The following is a 19,064-nucleotide window of genomic DNA, read 5'->3' as shown; positions in this document are numbered from 1 at the left end:
TTAAATTAAAAATGATGATCCGAGATTATTCAGTGTTTAATAATAGAATGAATGGCAACCTTATTCCTCTTGGGTTTTTCATATACTGAGATTTTTCATATTACTGAGGAGACGGGAAAAGCAAAGTAAAGACAGAATAGGCCTTTTTGTGCACTAGCACTGCTAGCCTGTTTTTTTCCGGGGAACATAAAGCTCCACCTCTGAATCCCACTCCTACCATTAGATTGGTAGATATATTTCTGTATCAGAGGCGTCAACATTCTGTGGACAGGGAATTGGAATCACTAATCAGTCATGTAAACGTAAGATAATCACTTAAATTCCCTGTGTCTGTTTTGCAACTAGGCATATTTATTTGTAAACTCTTCCATTTCTACATGCCAGGGATGGAATAAGATTTATATGACATTCTAAGTGTAAAAGCTCATAGAAAAGTTAATCAGCATTATAAAAACAAGCTAGAGCTTATGACATTTTTGATCTGGGACTCACTCTTCTTTCCTCTTTGTTGGCCATAAAGGTTCCTTAAATTTTTTTTCTTCCCAACACAGGAAAAGGTGATCATATACCCATTCATCTAGATCAAGGCTTCTCAATCTGGACACTAAGGATATCTGAAGTCATATTTAGTTGTGGGGCTGTACTGTGCTTTGCAGGATGTTTAATACCTTCTCTGGTCCTTACCCACTAGAAGCCAATTGTACCCCCCAGTGGCAATAATGAAGAATCTCTCCAGACATTGCCAAATGTCACAGGGAGGGGGGAAACAAATGACCCCCAGCTGAGAACCACTGACTTAGATTCAATTTTTAACATGTGGGCATAAAAATTATTTTGTTAAAAGTACACCCTACGTTATAAGATATGCTTAAGTATGCCAAATAATAAATTACATGTGTATATATGTAAATGTTCATAAAAAAAGATCTGTGATGATGGTGTCAAACCCATGATTAGCACACTAGATGTTCTTAAAATATGATTAAGAAGGTAAGAGGCATGTTAAAACAAGCATCATGAAAAGTCACACAACAAAAAAATACCAAGGTAAGAGCACAATATTATAAATGCATATTTGAATATGATCAGATGTCATATCATCAAAGCTTAAATGCAAAATAAGAAACAGATAATTAGGTCAATTTAAAGTTAATCTTCTTCCTAAATTGCTAAAGCAAAAATTGTAATGTCATCAGATGACACCAGTCAAGTGTGTGTGTTTGAGATGATCAAGCCTTAATTATTAAACAATGAAGAATGAGAACAGGGACACCTGGGTGGCTCAGTAGGTTAAAGCCTCTGCCCTCGGCTCAGGTCATGATCCCAGGGTCCTAGGATCGAGCCCCACATTGGGCTCTCTACTCAGTGGGGATCCTGCTTTTCCCTGTCTCTCTCTGACTGCCTCTCTGCCTACTTGTGATCTCTGTCTATCAAATAAATAAATAAAATATTAAAAAAAAAAAAAGAATGAGATCAACAGCCCAGACTCTCAACATTTTCTGAATTTCATAGTTGGTTCTTAAAGTCCCTATCATTTGATGACACTCTGTCAGAGCTGAAATGTAACAAAAGAAAAAAGTATCATTTCCTCACATTTTATGGTTTTTATTACTATTGTTTTGGCAGCTCAAGGATACCAGCCATCTGGTTTCTCTGGAGAGGCTTAAGAGTGGTAACTGTGTGGTCCACTGTGAAAACCATCCTGAACTGAAAGCAATGAAAAGCTCCCTGACCCCACTAGAGCCAAAGATTAGGGAGAAAGGGAGAGAGAAGGTGAGAGAGAGAAAAAGAATTCAAGGTCAGGCAAAGGCAAAGCAAAGACAAAAAGCAAAGAAAACAGATGCCTCATTTTCTGGTATTTTACCAGTTAATAAGTTCATTCATAAATCTTAATTATCTTATTCCTTTAAAATAAAAGCTCTATTTTATGAATCATAATAGTTTGTAAATGTCCTCTTCTCCCTCACACATTTGAAAAAGTCATTAGAAACAGCTGGATAAGTCGGACTTCTACTTAACTGTCTTCTGTTTCATACAATTTAAAAAAACAGGAGTATGAAATCTAATATTAGATATAATTTTTCTCCTTATTCTCTACCTGCAAAACAATGAACAACCCAATCACATGTTTTGCCTTGAGTAAAAGTCCAGTAACATTTGTTAAGTAGGTACTATAGAAAAGAGTTTTTCTGGGTGCCTGGGTGGCTCAGTGGGTTAAGTCTCTGCCTTCGGCTCAGGTCATGATCTCACGGTCCTGGGATCGAGCCCCGCATCAGGCTTTCTGCTCAGTGGGGAACCTGCTTCCTCCTCTCTCTCTCTACCTGCCTCTCTGCCTACTTGTGATCTCTGTCAAATAAATAAGTAAAATCTTAAAAAAAAAAAGAGTTGTTCTAAATATCTCCAGATATTATCCTGTTTAATCTCAGCATGAGGTTAGGAGAAATTGGTTATATTTTGAGAAGTACACTTGAATATGGGGAATCTTTTGCCATAAGATGTTGATTTAATAGTGGTACTCAAGACTGAATAAAAGGAGAAGTGAGTAAAAAGATGGAATATAAGGTAATATAGGAAGCTGGAACAATCAGGCAATCACGAATTAAAGGCATGAACTAAAACCTAAAAATAGGAAGAGCATATATGAGAGACCCAGAGGTAGAGCAATAGGGTTTGGCAACCAGGGAGAGTTGGGAAAGAACCACAAAATAAGCTATGAGTTAGCCATTCGCATGGATCTGGTTTAGTACAAAGCCAGACGTCTCATATCAGCAGATAACTCAAAACCTGAGCTGCTTGACAGTTTAAGAATACCTGTTCTAAAAGCGCTAGTATAATTTTAGCTGTATTAACTATTCTAGACCTTATGTACCTTGACAACATCATTGCCCTCACTCCTATCACTTGTTATCTTACTTCTTGAATAAAAAAATTATCAGGCATAAATTCTCTCCTGTTTGTCAAAGCTTCAATAGTGAAGGATTCCACATATTCTTAGAGGCAATAGTGAAGTGGAGGAAATCAGAGCAACGCCAGCCCTCGAAGGGACCCTTATGTTTGATTTCCCATTCTCTTGATTTCAAACCATGCCAAACGTGGTGATGGAGGAAGCCAGGCCAGAAGGGACCAAAAAAGAGGTCATATCTAGACTAGTGTAAAGACAGCTCAAACTCCAAGGCTACTCTCAGCAGGTACCACTTACAGCCTCCAATTCCATGCAATTTCATTTGGCTCCCAGGTAGCAGATTCTCCAGCACAAGTGTGCTTTCATTTTAACTGTTGACCTGCGGCATCAACTGACCTGTGGCATCAATATGACCTGTGGCACATAACTCTCGAATGAAATCACGGACAGGTTGATCCTCATACAATAGCTTCCTTTCTTCCCAAAGCTGGATTCTCTCTACCTCTTCATATGTGTCCCTTCATCTCCTGTCTCACAGAAAGTCTCCACCTCAGAGCTCAATCCTTCAACCTCTTGCCTTCTTTAAGACTTGGCTCCTTCAGTGACCCCCTCATTCACAAAAATCTTCAGTTCTTCCTGTCTTCGATCTTTCTTCTTTGTTGCTTCCATTTGCGCAGTCTCTAGAGACATACTTGGGGCTCCTTTTCTCTGAAAGAAAAAGACATGTTTATGTCTCTCATGACAGCACAGCACAGCCTATTATGTTAGCTAGCATTCCTCATGCAATGCCTGCACCACCTCTCTGTGTCCCCACACCTCTTACCCCAGAGCTGTTTTCTTTCCTTTTAAGACTAAAATTAGGACATCTGGGTGGCTCAGTCAGGTAAGCATCTGCTTTCAGCTCAGGTCATGATCCCAGGGTCCTGGGATCGAGCCCCGTATTGGGCTCCCTGCTCAGCGGGGAGTCTGTGTCTCCCTCTGCCTCCCCGCCCCCCACCCGTGGGCTCTGTCTTCTCTATCCCTCTCTCAAATAATGAACAAAACCTTTAAAAAAAAAAAAAAGACTAAAATTGAATTCGGGACATTTATCAAAGGCCTGTTTCTTCTCTCCCAAAGTAGCACCTTCTGTTCTTCAATTCCCTATTTCTAGTCTATTCCAATCTTCCCCCATCTCCCAATGTGGGTTCCTCTCCAACACCATTTTTCACACTCAGCCCATCTCCCAGGCCTCTCAGCGCTTTCTTTGAAGCTCTGTGTTATTAATCATTACTGTTTCAGTCCTTCCTCCATTATACTCATCTAAGCTATTCTACTGCAATAGCCATCTAAATATGCTACAGAATTTTTTTTTAAGATTTTTATTTATTTATTTGACAGACAGATCACAAGTAGGCAGAGAGGCAGGTAGAGAGAGAGGAGGAAGCAGGCTCCCCACTGAGCAGAGAGCCCAATGCGGGGCTCAATCCCAGGACCCTGGGATCATGACCTGAGCTGAAGGCAGAGGCTTTAACCCACTGAGTCACCCAGGTGCCCCTGCTAGAGAATTCTTAAATAATCTCATGTAGTAATATAGGAAAGTTCCTTGGCCATTTGTCATCTTATTGTTATCTACTTACATGTATGAACACACGAGCTTGGAAGACTGTCATTGGAAAAGCATGGTCCAGATAATTTCATTTCCCTTGGGACAAATTATACATGTAATACCCATGGTAATACACCAAATCACAAGGTATTCATTCTATAGTCCTCATTTCAATTGTCCAAATGAAAAAGGAAAGTCATCATTGTATCTCATGATTCCAGTCAACTTAGTCAACTTTCTGTCTGCTTCTGGTCTGGCTTGCTCCTCCACAACCTTTAGCATAATCCAAAATTGAAAGAATGGGAAATAAAATTTGCAAGTCAGAAACTTCCTTAGGGAGACATGTAGTGCAGATTTTGAGAGCCTAATGGGGAAAGCATAATGAAAGAAAAGGAGACCTCAAAGAAAGCAAAAGCCATTGAAAATCAATTGTGTCTATCTTATAATTTTCCCAAAGACCCAAAGATGTGGCTCAGGGGCATTGTTGTGAACGCACTCTATAAAACTAAAGCCAGAGCGAAACTAAGTCTCTGAACTAAGGCATCAGTGATGGGCACAAGGCTTCCTCCTGGCTTCCCAGTATTGTTCAGAATATACAAAGAAGATGTGACATCTTGGCCTATGTTCATCTCTTCCCAGCAGGTTCATGACCTTGACCAAAATGAAGAGCAGCTGGTAGTCACTTCATTTATCTAGTGCAGCCTCACTGATGGGATAGTTTATATTTTATTTTGATATATTGATCAGAACATACTAACTTCTGCACAGACAACCTAAAAATAACCTTAGTTTAATTAAATTAAACTCAGCTTTCATTTCTGTTAGTATCACAGTCAAAGCCTGGTTGGTGGGGACGGGGATGGGGAAGACTGATCTACCTAGAGAATTAGAGATCCAGCTCTTTACAAATGTGACCTCATACTCCTCTCTGACCAGGGAGTCCTCTTCATTTACCTACCAAATGAGAAAAGATCATTCGGGAGCCCTTTACAGTCAAACCCTCAAAGTGGTGATATCAGTCTGAACATATTACATTAGCTTGACCCACCCTGATGGTCACACCCTACAATAAGAAAGACTGGAAAATGTAGTTTAGCTATATACTAAGGAAGAAAAGGTTTTAAATATTGACGACCACAAATGTGCTCTGATACATTATTAAACCATAATAAGATGTTTTTATAACCAAAAGAAAGCGTGAACACTAATGTTAACATCATCAATGATTATCTGGTTGTTTCTAGAATTGTGGTGACCCACTCAGATCCTTTACAGTAACTAAAATTCATTAGGATGTTTCTTACACCTCCATGCATGGTCAATCCCTCCTAAACCTTAAACAACATGTGCATGTTCATAAATAGGGCATCATTACACATTTGCAATGTGGTATCAAAACTGGACAGAGCTATAACAGAAACTGAAAACTATAGACCGATATCCCATATAAATATAGATATAAAACTACTAGCAAATCCATTCCAGCAACATATAAAAAGAATTATAGATCATAACTAAGTGAGATTTAGTCCAAGAATCTAAGGTTGGTTTCACACCTGAAAACAAATTAGTGTAATACACCATATCAATGGAACAAAGCAAAAAAATGCACATAAGATCATCTTAATTGATCAAGAAAAAGCATCTGATAAAATCCAACACACCTTCATGATAAAAACACTCAACAAAGTAGGAAAATAAGGAAATTTCCTCAACCTGATAAAGCACAGCTATAAAAAACCCAGAGTAAACAACATAGAAAACCGTGAAAGCCTGAGTGCTTTCCCAACATGACTATCTTCTGGTAAGATTCTAGCATCCGGCATATAGAAAAAACTTCCACAACTCAATAACAACAAGACCATCTGAGTTTAAAAGTGAGAAAAGAACTTGAATAGCTATTTCTCTAGATAAGATATGCAAATAGTCAACAAGCACATGAAAAGATGCTCAATATCAATGGTTATTAGAGAAAGGCAAACAAAAACCACAAAGAGAGAGCACCACCGACAAACTAAGATGGCTACCATCAAAACACAGATAATAACAAGTCCTGGCGAGGAGACATTGGAAGGGACCCTTTTACATAGTTGGTAGGAATGCAGAAAAGCAGAAAGTTGCAGCCACTTTGGAAAACATTTTTTAAGTTCCTTAAAATCTTAAACATATGGCTGGCACATGACTCAGCAATTCTACTCCTTCCTTTATATCCAAGATTATGAAAACATTCCCACGCAGGAATTTGTACACAAATGTTCACAACAGCATTATCCATAATAGCCAAAAAGTGCAAACAACCCAAATGTTCATTAATGGATGAATTAATAAAATGTAGTAAAGCTATAAAAATAAATATTATTTGGTTATATAAATATACCTAATACATCTATATATAAATATGCATATATTTTATATATATAAATATACCTAAAATATATATAATATATATTTTTTATATATGTAAAAGTACCTAAAATATCTAAATATACCTAACACAACATGGATAACCTTTAAAACATTATGCTAAGTAAAATAAGCCCTTTACAAAAGACTATATATTATATGAAATGTCCTTAATGGGCAAAGTCAGAGACAGAAAGTAGATTAGTAGTTGCCTGGGGTTCTGGGTTTAGTGGGAAATAAGGAGCACCTGTTAACAGATTGGCACTTACTTGGGGGAATAATAAAAATACTCTAAAATGGGGGCACCTGAGTGGCTCAGTGGGTTAAAGCCTCTGCCTTTGGCTCAGGTCATGATCCCAGGGTCCTGGGATCAAGCCCCACATCCGGCTCTCTGCTCAGCAGGGAGCCTGCTTCCTCCTGCCTCTCTGCCTGCCTCTCTGCCTGCCTCTCTGCCTGCCTCTCTGCCTGCCTCTCTGCCTGCCTCTCTGCCTGCCTCTCTGCCTGCCTCTCTGCCTACTTGTGATCTCTATCTGTCAAGTAAATAAATAAAATCTTTTTTAAAAATTTAAAAAAAAACCCTCTAAAATGGATTGCAGTGATGGCTGCCCAACTCTGTGAATGCACTAAACCCCTTGGTGGGTTTAGTGGGTTAATGAAAAGAATGTGAATTATATCTCAATAGATCTGTTTTCAAAATAAAACTAATATACAACATAGCAAGATGTCAGTGGTAGCATAGTAGGATGTTAAATTCAGCGTGACTTGGCTTGCCAAGCTAATTCTTTTGTTTGTTTGTTTGTTTCCACTATGTACAGTATATGCCAGAGTCTGGGGATTATAGGACTATATGACACCTGCCGCTCCCCTGCTTGTGCACTCGCTCATTCTCTGTCAAATAAATAAATAAAATTCTTTAAAAAATAGGAACACTCTTCCCTCCATCTCAGGACATGCCATATATCATATACTTGTTTTCCCGTAATGCTGATCACCATCTGATATATCAGTATGTGTGTGTGGGGGGGGGGAGGGTTAATTTTTTCTTTCCTTCTCTGGAATGTAAACTTCTTAAGGCATGAGACTGTATTGGCTAGCCTTTTCAGCATGACAAATGACCTTCAAATTTTAGTGCCTTAAAATAACAACTATCTATTTTGTTCACAAGTCTGTGCTTTGACAATTTGGTAACAAATGAAGGTGGGAGGCTTCTCTGGAGTTAGCTGTGCTCACTTTTGCATCTGTAGTCAGCATCTGAGTCACTTGAGGTCTGGCTCATCCATGATGGCCCTGGCTAGGATGAATCTTCTGGTGGTCTCCAGCAAGTGAGCCCAGGCTTGTTTACCTGGTGGTTGTGCAGAATTCTGAAGGAGCATGTGGAAAAGTGCAAGGCCTCATACGCTGCATGGTCACATCAATCTGGCATGTTTTATTGGTTAAAGCAAGTCAAAAGGCCAGCCCAGCGAGAAAGCCTCCAGACCTTTGTAGGAGAAGCCAAAAGTCACATTGCAAAAAAAAAAAAGTGCACACATGGAGGGCAGTAACTGTGGTTACTACCACAGACACTTCATCTGCTTGGTTCACTGTTGTCTTTGAAGCACGTAGAACAGTGCCGGGCCCACAGGTAGTCCTGAAATATTTTTTTTTTAAATTTTATTTATGTATTTGACAGACAGAGATCACAAGTAGGCAGAGAGGCAGATGGGGGTGGGGGGAAGCAGGCTCCCTGCTGAGCAGAGAGCCCAATGTGGGGCTCAATCCCAGGACCCTGCGATCATGACCTGAACCGAAGGCAGAGGCTTTAACCCACTGAGCCACCCAGGCGCCCCGGTAGTCCTGAAATATTAGTTGAATGAATGAATGAATCATCTGCCCACTATTCCTGAACAAGAGGCTGTCCCAGAAACTGCCCCTTCTCCATTGCAAATCCTTACAATGCAACATCTGCTTGCAAGAACCCACATTGTGAATATTTGCAACTGGAGTCCTGTCTCTCCTGTTCTGTTCAAGTTACAATCAGCTTCCACTACTGCTTTCTCTCTTACTGGTTCTCATAACGTCACCCTAATTATTCCCAGAAACAGTGAAGCATACTAGATTTCATAAAACGCTTCTCATCCAAGTTTCAAAACACTTCCTCCTCCATCTCCACAGCTATACAACCTGTAAGATAGGTGAGTCCTATGGTCTACTCCTTCCTTGTTCCTCCTCCCAGCCAGCCTGTTTCCCCTTCTTTCTTCAAACTTGAATACAAGGGAGACACATCGGAACAACCAATTGCCAGTGTAAGACATCTCCTTGAAATCTGCCCTGCAGAACTTGCCAAAAGCTGGACAATTGTGCAGTGTTACAGACAGGCCTCATAGAAATGACTGGATCATTTACTGAAGTGTCTGGGGACCCAACTCATTCCCCTATCCCTGCCACTGCCACAAAGCACAGTGAGATGGAAAAGAGAAGTAAGTCACTTTATACTCTAACCTCCTGGATCTAGATTTTCTAGGAATATCTGGTTTCAGGATCAAACAGGTCTGCCATGGTTCTTGATAACTGGACTTGAAGAGGAAAGTGGATTGGGACACCTGGGTGGCTCAATCAATTAAGCATCCATTAAGCCTTCAGCATAGGTCATGATCCCAGAGTCCTGGGATAGAGTCCCACATCCAGCTCCTTGCTCAGCAGGAAACCCGCCTCCCCCTCTGCCTGCTGTTTCCCCTGCTTGTGTACTCTCTCTCTCTAACAAATAAATAACATCTTCAAAAAAAAAAAAAAAGAGGAAAGTGGATTATTCTGCTCTCCACTGGGTCAACTGGACAGACTCAGTCTTCCAGGCTTCATGTGTCCTTACCATACTGCCCATCATGGTATGTTGGGTTACCCTTCTTGAAAGCCTGCTGTAGTACCTTGGATTTGTGGCTCTCCCCAAAATACAGCATGTTCCACAAAAAGAAAATAAAAGTGTATCAACAACCAGGGTATTGATCCAAGCATTGTTCTCTGAGGATCATTCCTCACATACTCTCCCAAATGACAAACTGTTCAAATGCTGTGACATGTATCAATACTTTCCCAGAAGGCCCCTGCCATCTGGGCTGGAAATTCTCTTAGCAGAGAACAAAAGCCTTTTTATATTTACAGATTAAGCTAAAAACAAAACAAAACAAAACAAAAAGAAGACGACGACCCAGAGGAGATTAATTGTTTTAATCTTGATTTCCCCTTTTCTGTCATTTGCCCCCAACTCCAAGTTTCTTCAGCATCTTCAACTCCCTCCCTCCTCACATCCAGACACCAGGTCCGCCAGATCATTCTTTGATGTCTAACTCATCTTCCATTCCTTCTGCTGAACCCCACAGTCAGGCCTTCATTGTTTCATTCACATCATTGAAATCAGCTCCAAACGGAACACTTCTGTCCTCATTCTTAGTGATCTACACTGACTAAAACTCTAGTTCGAGCTTTTTAACCTGGAATTATAATGATCCCACATTTGATCTCTAGAACTCTCTTCTATACCTACCCGTTGCTACACGAATCTTCTACTTTGGCTGAGGTGCTCTAATTGGCATTTCTGAAAGGATTTGTTACCCCAAATTTAAATGGTATATTGTGTGAAAATCACTTGGCAAAGCCTTAAACATTACATAAGTGTGAATTATTCTGTCTTGTACCTACTCCCAATCAATCTTTTGTCAATAGATATTAATAGTTATTATTAGTCTTTTGTCAATAGTTATTAATAGTCATTAATAGTTAATGGTTCTCTCCCTATTCATAAGTGACCTTACTCTGTCAAAACATTCTTCCTCTAATCTAGTTACCCCAACTGCCATTTCTCTGACTTTATAGGTTCATCTTTTCTTTCTCTTCCCAGACCTTTCTGATACAACACATAGGAAGCCGTGAACCTGCATGTTTTTCCAAGAGCTCCACCTCCTCAACCAACCCAGGCTACCAGCATTCATCAATGCAGTCAGAAATTTCATCGCATGCCCCCACTTGACAAGAAGAAGGGATCAAGTTGTCTTTGGCATCTCATAAAGTATGTCTGCCTTTTCATACCACCCCCATCCATGTGTCCACAGCTCAGTCCTGGATGCTTTATGCAGCTGTTCCCTACCTAAACTTTCCTACCCACCCCCAGCTCACAGAAATCTTTGTCCCCTGAATTCTTACATAGCCAAACTCTTGTGACTTGTCCTGTGGAATGATACTAATATTCTACCATTAGTATTCCTTCAGCCTTCGTAGCTTGCTCTTATACACCCCAATGGGTTGGAAACTCCTTCAAGGTGACAAAAGTATCTTATATTAATTTTTAGACCCATATTTCAACATCCTTTAATGAAGCCTGACACACAGTGGCTCCTAATTTGTTATCCAGGCTTGTTAGACACACTGGAAGTGAATGATAACTATTTTCCTTCTCAGTTTGAGTGTTGAGAGAAACTTGGGAAGGCCTGCAGAAAACAAAAAGCCATTCTCCCCTTGGAAGAATAGATGCCAGAGCAGAGAACAAGGACCAAGAAGGGAGATCCCAGAATCTAAAAGACAACTCTTCCAAAGGCATCATTTTACTCAAGGTGAGGGACACATAAATAGAACAGTTTTCAAATGAGAAATTCTAGACAGCTTTTCTTCTCCCCATTCCCCTGTCTTTACTCTTCATTATTGGGAGAACATGAATATACATACATTGTCTGTACAAGGCTGCCTGCCGCTTCAGAGAGCTCTCTTCTGGGGCCAAAACAGCCCCGACCTCTGTGTTCCCTGTGTGGTGTACTGGGCATACCCTGCAGTCATCATCATTCTGATACCAGAAAGCAGTGGAATTAACAAACACAACCTGGGAAACAAGAGGCATTGCTGATGATTCCAGCCAGGGAAAAGAGAGCATAAAAATTAATTTTAACATAGTAATAGATCTTCCATACAGAACCCCACTACTAACTGAGCCCCAGACAGAAAGGAAAATGCCCCTCCACTTTTAATTGAGTGACAAACACCAAAAACAATGACTTGCTTTACTTGAAACCAGGGGAGGCGATTTTCTTCTAGCTACAAGTTGTGGGGAAAACAGAGGAGGGGCATCAGACTATCCACTGCTTTAAAAACACAAGATGTGGTTGTGTTTCTTGTTGCTTTCATCAGAGGCTGTATTTCTCTTCTGCATGTCCTCAACCCTGTCCATATTAATTAGAAAGATGTCTAAGTCTTAACCATAGGTGTCAGTCAGGGAAAATTCATGGTTTCATGGCTAAGTGATGAGATGTGACCTTCTCTTTTCAGAGACAGGATTTTTTTTTTAAAGAAATCATTCATTTAGAATGAGTTTCAGTACTAAAAACTAAATTATTTCCCTAAGTGTCACATCCCTGATCTGTATAACAGAATCTTCCCCTGATGATTGTATTTTTTAACTTTAATTTTTAAATAATACAAATAAAGACAAGTAGACAGTAATTCCGATTAAAATAAAGATGCATGTGTTACTGATATCAGTTTATTGTAGCATTACCATTAATGAAGTCCTTTATTGTCACAGAGAAAAGTGAAGGTCAATTTTGATACATATATATACTTTGTCTTAATACAAAGATTAAAAGAAATAAAAAGCATCAGGGGCTGCTGACTGCTATGCACTTATTCCCCAAATTTCTCTATTGCCTTGGCAATTATACCCCAATTGGATGCTCCTTCCTCATTTACATGTAATTCCTCCAAAGTAGGAAGAATAAATGTCCAAAAGCCATTCCCATACAGTTCTGTAAGAGACACAAATAAATGGAAGACTCAAGACTTTGAATATAACACTTGCTGGCCAAGGCATACGTTGGATAAACAAATTTTGAGCTAGAATTATTTTACATATATAATTTATTCTAAAATTAAGGAAGACACACAGAAAAGTGCATTTTTTCCATACAGGTGTACTGAAATTATTGTAAGCAAAAAAAAAAAAAAAAAAGAAAGAAATTGAATTTTCAAATAATAATTTTCGGACTTAAGAAGTCTACCTTAGTCCCTTATTCAGCATTACATATGCATGAACAAACCAGCCACTGACTGTCCAGAGTTCTACTATATCTTAATTGGATATGATGCTTATTCTTAGTTTCAGTTAGAGAAAAAGATATCAAACGGAGGCTTTGTTCTGTTGACAAACAAGAAAATGGCTTCAGTGATAGTGCTGTCTTTTCACCTTCTTAATCCTAAACACAAGTGAACATTCCATTGGCAACTTTGGCAACACTGTTCAAAACAGCGACGCAATCATTCAAAAGGTCCAGTTGAAAGGAGAGAAGAGAAAAATCAATAACTTTGTGCAATTACTGGAAAACACAAACATTAGTCATCAGAAAATTAGAGGCTACATCTAACTTACACACCTCTTGATTCCAGTCCTGTGGATGGAAATTTACATTCAAAAGGAGCACCAAAATAACTTCCCTTCTGGGGGCAGTAAAGATTCTAACTGGCTTCTCAGCAGAAGTGGCAAGGTTGAAAGAATAACTTTTGTGGGGGAGAAAGCTTGGAGTGCTCCATATATTTAAATGGCAAGAAACTGGTTTGTCTTAGACCTGTGGCTCACATCAGGCCAAGGAGCAAACATAATAACCCTGTACAAGAGTCTCAGGAACTCCTCAGCGAGAGCACCCCTAACTAGTCTTTGGGGCCCTATTATTTAAAGTAACTCCCCGTGAGGTCACATACAAAGCCTATCGGGACCCATCTCATTGGAAGCCTGGAATTCCTATTTGGAAAGCAAAGTCCTGGTAACTATGTGTGCTGGACTTCCTACAGAACAAATCACGTTTAATGTTAGGACACGCTTAACAGAAATATTCTATCCGAAAGGACAGGGGTATCTAGGAGGAAAGTCTGCATCCTTTGGATGAAACTGCCCTTTCGGGTTCCACGAGGAGCGCCACCTGCAGCCGGGGCCGCGCGCACTGACGTCTCCTCCCTCTTAAACGCCTGACACCACCCTCTTTGGCTTCCCGGGTCCCGCTCGTCCCGCCGGAGCTAGCTCCGGCTTCGGCAACCCCCGTGGTTTATCCGCCCTTCTGCGCGTCCCTTAGGCGTAAACGGAGGAATGGCTTTAGTTCGGTAGACTTTCTTGCGCGCGCGCCGGGAGCGCAAGCCACACAGCCGCTGGCTGCGGAGGCGCGGGGCTGGTAAGCAGCCGGGAGGCCTGAACACGTACGCCTTGTTGGTCGGCACAGCCCGCGGTAGGTAAGTCGCGGCGCCGGAACGTGCAGACGCGCGGGGAGCCTATACAAACCGAAGTCTGTTTTCCCTTTCCACTGATTGTCAGTTTCTTTGGTGAGTGCTGACGCCAAGGCAAGCACGGATAAAAATCGTTCCGCACTCCCTCCTCGCTCTTCCCCCACTGGCCCAGCTTTGCTTGTACTTACAAGTGCACTCTAAGAGACAGCTTCTGGCCACTTGTTTGGAGTCCCGGAAGACAGAGCGGGGGCTGTGCGCGGAAGAGATACTCTGCAAGTCTACACGGGGGGGCGGGGATTCCCAGGGAAACCACAGTCACTGGGAAAAACAGACCTTCCAGCTTTTCCCGACTAGCAAACCTAGGCATGAAACTGGGGAGGAAAATTGAGTTTCTAGGGTAGGATGGCGGGGCAGGTTTGGAAATCGGGAATGAAGCAAACTTCTGAACCTTAAATCCAAGTTCTAGCTGTGGGGCGATCATGTGGGAGCGGTTAGTGGGCGCGGCGGCTGCATGTACTGTTTATTTTTCTGTGTAGATTTTTTTTTTTTTTTTTTTTTTTTTTTTTTTGCCTTGAATGGCTTAGGCTTAAACTTCCGCCGCGAAGATTTGGGGTGCGGAAGAGGGAGGAGGTAAGTGCAGAGTTCAGAACTGATTCTGAGGCCAAAGGCTGAGCCAAGATCGCTTATCGCGGAGCGGGGAGTTTCCCACCCCCTCCAGACCTCTCTCTGGGGCTCTTTGCACAAAGCGCACTCCCTCCGAGCAGGGTATTGGGCGATGGAAGTGGAGGGACGAGGTCTGGAAGCGGGGACCCCGAGCAGCGGAGAAAGTCAGAGGAAATTAGCGAGCTATCAGAAGTGTTGATTCCAGAAGACTGGAGGAGGCAGAGAGGATGGGGCGGGCCTACTCCCCGACTACTCCACCATCATCGGCGGCAGAATTTGCACTTGATGATCTTCTTAAACGCGTTTTGGAAGTCTTTGTTGAAGTAGGCGTAAATGACAGGGTTGAGCAGAGAGTTGGAGTAGCCCAGCCAGTTGATTATGGCTCCGAGCAGGGTGGGCATGTGGCAGCTGCTCTCACAGAAGGGCAGGACCAGGGCCACGATGAAAAAGGGCAGCCAGCAGAGGATGAATGTGCCCATGATGATGCCCAACGTCTTCACCGTTTTCCTCTCCCGGGCCAGGGCCATCTTGCGCTTGGCCTCGGCGTTGCGCTCATTCTTCTTCTCGAAGGAGGCGGGGGTGCAAGGGATAGCACCCGCCTCGCTGGGCAGCTGCAGGTGCTCTTTGGAGTTGCCCACCCTATGCACTTCAATCACCTCCAGGGCGGCGCCATCCTCACCCTGCCTCACCGCGCCGTTGGTGCACAGAGTCCCCACTGCCTTGTTCTCCACACCCTGCCTCCATTCTCTGCTCCCCGGATCGCCGTTCACGCTCTTCTTGGGCTGCGGGGCCGGCGACACCCCAAAGCGGGTGTCCGCTCCCTTCTTCTCCACCTTCTTGACTGTTTTGCGGATGCGGAAGCGCGCAGCTCGGAAGATGCGCCCGTAGAGAACCAGCATGAGCAGCAGCGGGATGTAGAAAGCGCCAAAGGTGGAGTAGATAGTGTAGCCGTGGTCCTTGCTAATCGTGCACGCGTCGGGGTCGGAGCGGTCTTCTGGGGTGCGCCAACCCAGCATGGGCGGGATGGAGATAAGGAAGCCAATAAGCCAAGTGAGCGAGATGAGCGCAGCGGCGCGCCGGGGCGTCCTCTTGTTCACGTAGTCAATGGGGTCCGTGATGGCCCAGTACCTGTCCAGTGCAATGGCGCACAGGTGCAGGATGGACGAGGTGCAACACAGCACATCGAGGGCGATGAATAGGTCACAGGTGACCTGCCCCAGCGTCCATTTGTTGAGCACCTGGTAGAGCGCAGCCATGGGCAGCACCAGCACCGACACCATGAGGTCGGTGACAGCCAAAGAGCCGATGAGATAGTTGGCCACATTCTGCAGGGAGCGCTCCAGGGCGATGGCGGCCACCACGCACGCATTGCCCACCACCGCGCAGAAAATGAGCGTGCCCAGCAGAAGTGAGGTGATCACTTGGTAGCTGAAGGTCACGTCGGAGATGCCAGTAGCGTTGCCGCGTGTCCCGAAGGGACCCTCGGACAAGGTGGTGTTGTTGCCCTGTCCCGGGTTGAGCACATCCATGCCTGCGCGCCCGGCGGGGGGGAGGGGGAGGGGAGAAAGTGCTGCGTTAGGATCCCCCCCTCGCCCCTCCCCCTGGGGTCTTCCACCCCTCTCTCCTGGGGAGTTTCAGGTGGAGGGAATGCAGGGACTCAAGCAAGAAGTTCTTACTGCTCAGGCGAGGGCATCTCCGAGGAGCAGCTTCCAGGCGCTCCCTGGGCTCCCTTGGTCCAGCAGGCTCAGAGACTCCAGCTGGGGAAGGAGTTCGCCAGAAAAGAGCTTCGGGACCTCTGGGCGTTGGAGAGGTGGCTGGAACATCTGTTTCTCACTGTCCATTTTACTTTGCCTCTGCCCAACTGGCTGCCGGAGCCGGAGTCGGAGTCTCCCCACTAGCCAACAGTCTTCAATCTTAGAAGTATCTGGAATAGAGAAGCCTCATCCTCTAAGGTCACTCTGACTCTCCTCTTCCTGCTTCTCTCCCTATCCCTTCTCCACTCTCTCCTCCTGTCTCCTTTCTAGAAAGCCTTCTCCCCACCCCCTTCAGTCTCCCTCTTTCTTCTCACTCCCCTTTCCTTATCCTTCCTTGCGTCGCTCCCACAGCTCTGAGAGTGTCCCTCCCTCCCACGCTAACCCTCCCCTCCTAACACTTCCCCAACCCTGAGTGTCTCTTTCCTCTGGGTCCCCGCCCTCCTCTCCCACTAGATTAGTTCGTTCTAGCCCCTTTTGGTCGGCAGAGATTCAGAATTCGTTTCCACCGGATCTGCCGCCGGTCAGACCAATATTACAACGTATAACTCCGCCTCTCACCCAGCCAAACTCGAGAGGGGAAAAAAATCCTAACTATCCATTGCTTCATATTTCTATCAAATTATTAAGTAGAGTTAGCAGCAACAGAGTGGCAATAGAAAATGAGAAAAGGAGCCACATGGAGTCTGAACGGGGAGGTAGATAGTCCTAGGTTCGTCTGTAAATTATTGTTAATTGATGGGAAGAAGACAAAGTGGTTCTTAGCTTTTTAAAGAAGCCAGCAATTTCATTATCTGACAGTCCAGCCTGACTCCCTTCGGGAGGATGTTGCCTGTGGCTTTATTTATTTATTTATTTTTAACCTTGGGTAATTAGGGTGGAAAGAAATTATAAAGGACGTGTCAATGGACAGTAAATAGCTGTGTATAAAAGTAAAGGGAAAAGGCTCAATTCTACATGCATTCTATACACATACATATACACATTCCTTTCCATTACCATTACCTTTTTAATATCAATAAACATTGCCACTTTTCATAGCTTTGTGACGAGTAAATGTAGGGAAGGGAATCTTTTGCCTGTATTCTGTAAATAAGGTTGGGCATTTTATATGGCTTTTGCTTCTTCTTCACCTGAGCCTGCAAACCTCTAAGGGAACTTGGTGGAATCCCTGGTCTCTGGCCCGCAGTTTCTCTTAAGCACCGATATCAGCTTCAGCACTTGGGACAGCTCTAGGCAATAAGGGCTTATATCGCCACCTTCCGGCAAATGCTTTGGAGAGCCACCTAGAAAGCCTTGGCTTGCAGAAATTAAGCAGGTACAGAGGCGATCCCATAACTTCATGGAAGGAAAATAGTTATTAAAAGAAAAGTAACATTGAACTTTGTATTTCTTCTTCTGCTTCACTCAAAAATTTCTTTTTTTCCCTCTTTTCCTCTTAATCTTGTATATCGAGCCTATTCTATTCTCTAGCTCTTTTTGCAAGCCCACAGAACGGCCATTCAGAGGTTATATCTGGGAATAAAGTATTAATAGACCTAGGCAAACATCTTCACCTGTGTTGGTTTTGTACTGACAAAGGCTGCTCTTCAGAACTCGCACATTTGAACACATTCATTAATGGGGGGGAAACAGTACTGGATTTTGCAAATGGGCATGACAACATAGAAAATAAATAGACTACTATGGGTTGGCTCTAAACTGTTTCTTTTACCAGAAAGGCACATTTAATCCCATTTGAACATAGGCAAAGAATGGGACTCCCAATATACTAGAAAAAAAAAAAAAACATGTAACACAACAAAGTTCACTCATAGATGCTGATTACATGACTGAAGTGAAGGAAACATGCAGAATGCAACCCTACAAGCAGATATGACTAGGCATGACTCTAGTTAACAGGGACAGATTCACCTCGGGTAGCAATAGTCTTGATACTGTGTTCAAATATGAGCTGAATTTTATGTCTTTGAATTCTTCAAGACCAAACAAAAGAGCAATCACCAACGTGTCAGAGAAAATCTAATTGGGCTGATGCATACAGTACAGGGCAATGTGTTTGGGGATGGATTGTTTTACAATGCAGTGCTGGGCACAGTTCCCACTCAATCATTTCAGCATGCCACAATAATGAACCTGACATTTATAATGATTCATGGCATTGAAAAGAAAGAGATAAGTATACATGGAAATACTGGCTACAGACTCTGAAGATGTCTTTTTAAGATTTATGAAGGTACTGATTCCCCTTTCAAAATAACCTCACAAAAACGGAACTAAATAGCTGTGTTAAAGTACAGTTGTGGGTCCAGAAATTATAGTAGGAAAATAATTAAAATCTGGATTCTCCAAAGATGAAATTTTGGAAACAGAGTTGATAACATAAAAGTAAAAAGAAATTTAAATTTTGAGAATAAATATATACATATCAAATACATTCTTGAATAGGAATCCTGTCTAACTTCGTGCATATAAATACATGTCAGTAAATATGTCTGTCAGCAATATGTATTCATCTATTGGATCCCATATG

At 42.7% G+C, this 19,064-nt stretch overlaps 1 protein-coding gene across 2 annotated transcripts; it reads right to left on the bottom strand.

Moving 5' to 3' along the window:
- Window positions 1–3,223: 3,223 nt before the first annotated feature.
- Window positions 3,224–17,021, bottom strand: HTR1A (5-hydroxytryptamine receptor 1A). 2 transcript variants are annotated; one of them, XM_082724381.1, is made up of 2 exons: window positions 14,306–17,021; window positions 3,224–3,610 (listed from the first exon to the last, which is right to left on the bottom strand). In XM_082724381.1, exon 1 carries the CDS (start codon window positions 16,307–16,309, stop codon window positions 15,041–15,043), a length of 1,269 nt encoding a protein of 422 aa, XP_082580507.1. In that variant the 5' UTR covers window positions 16,310–17,021; the 3' UTR covers window positions 3,224–3,610; window positions 14,306–15,040. The 2 variants fall into 2 exon arrangements, with proteins under 2 accessions (XP_082580507.1, XP_082580508.1); XM_082724382.1 differs by lacking the exon at window positions 3,224–3,610 and having other exon boundaries at window positions 12,360–16,311; window positions 16,457–17,021.
- Window positions 17,022–19,064: the final 2,043 nt, after the last annotated feature.

Source organism: Mustela nivalis, assembly GCF_964662115.1.
Source record: "Mustela nivalis genome assembly, chromosome: 3".
NCBI lineage: Eukaryota > Metazoa > Chordata > Mammalia > Carnivora > Mustelidae > Mustela > Mustela nivalis.
This window is presented reverse-complemented; position numbering and strand designations above follow the sequence as displayed.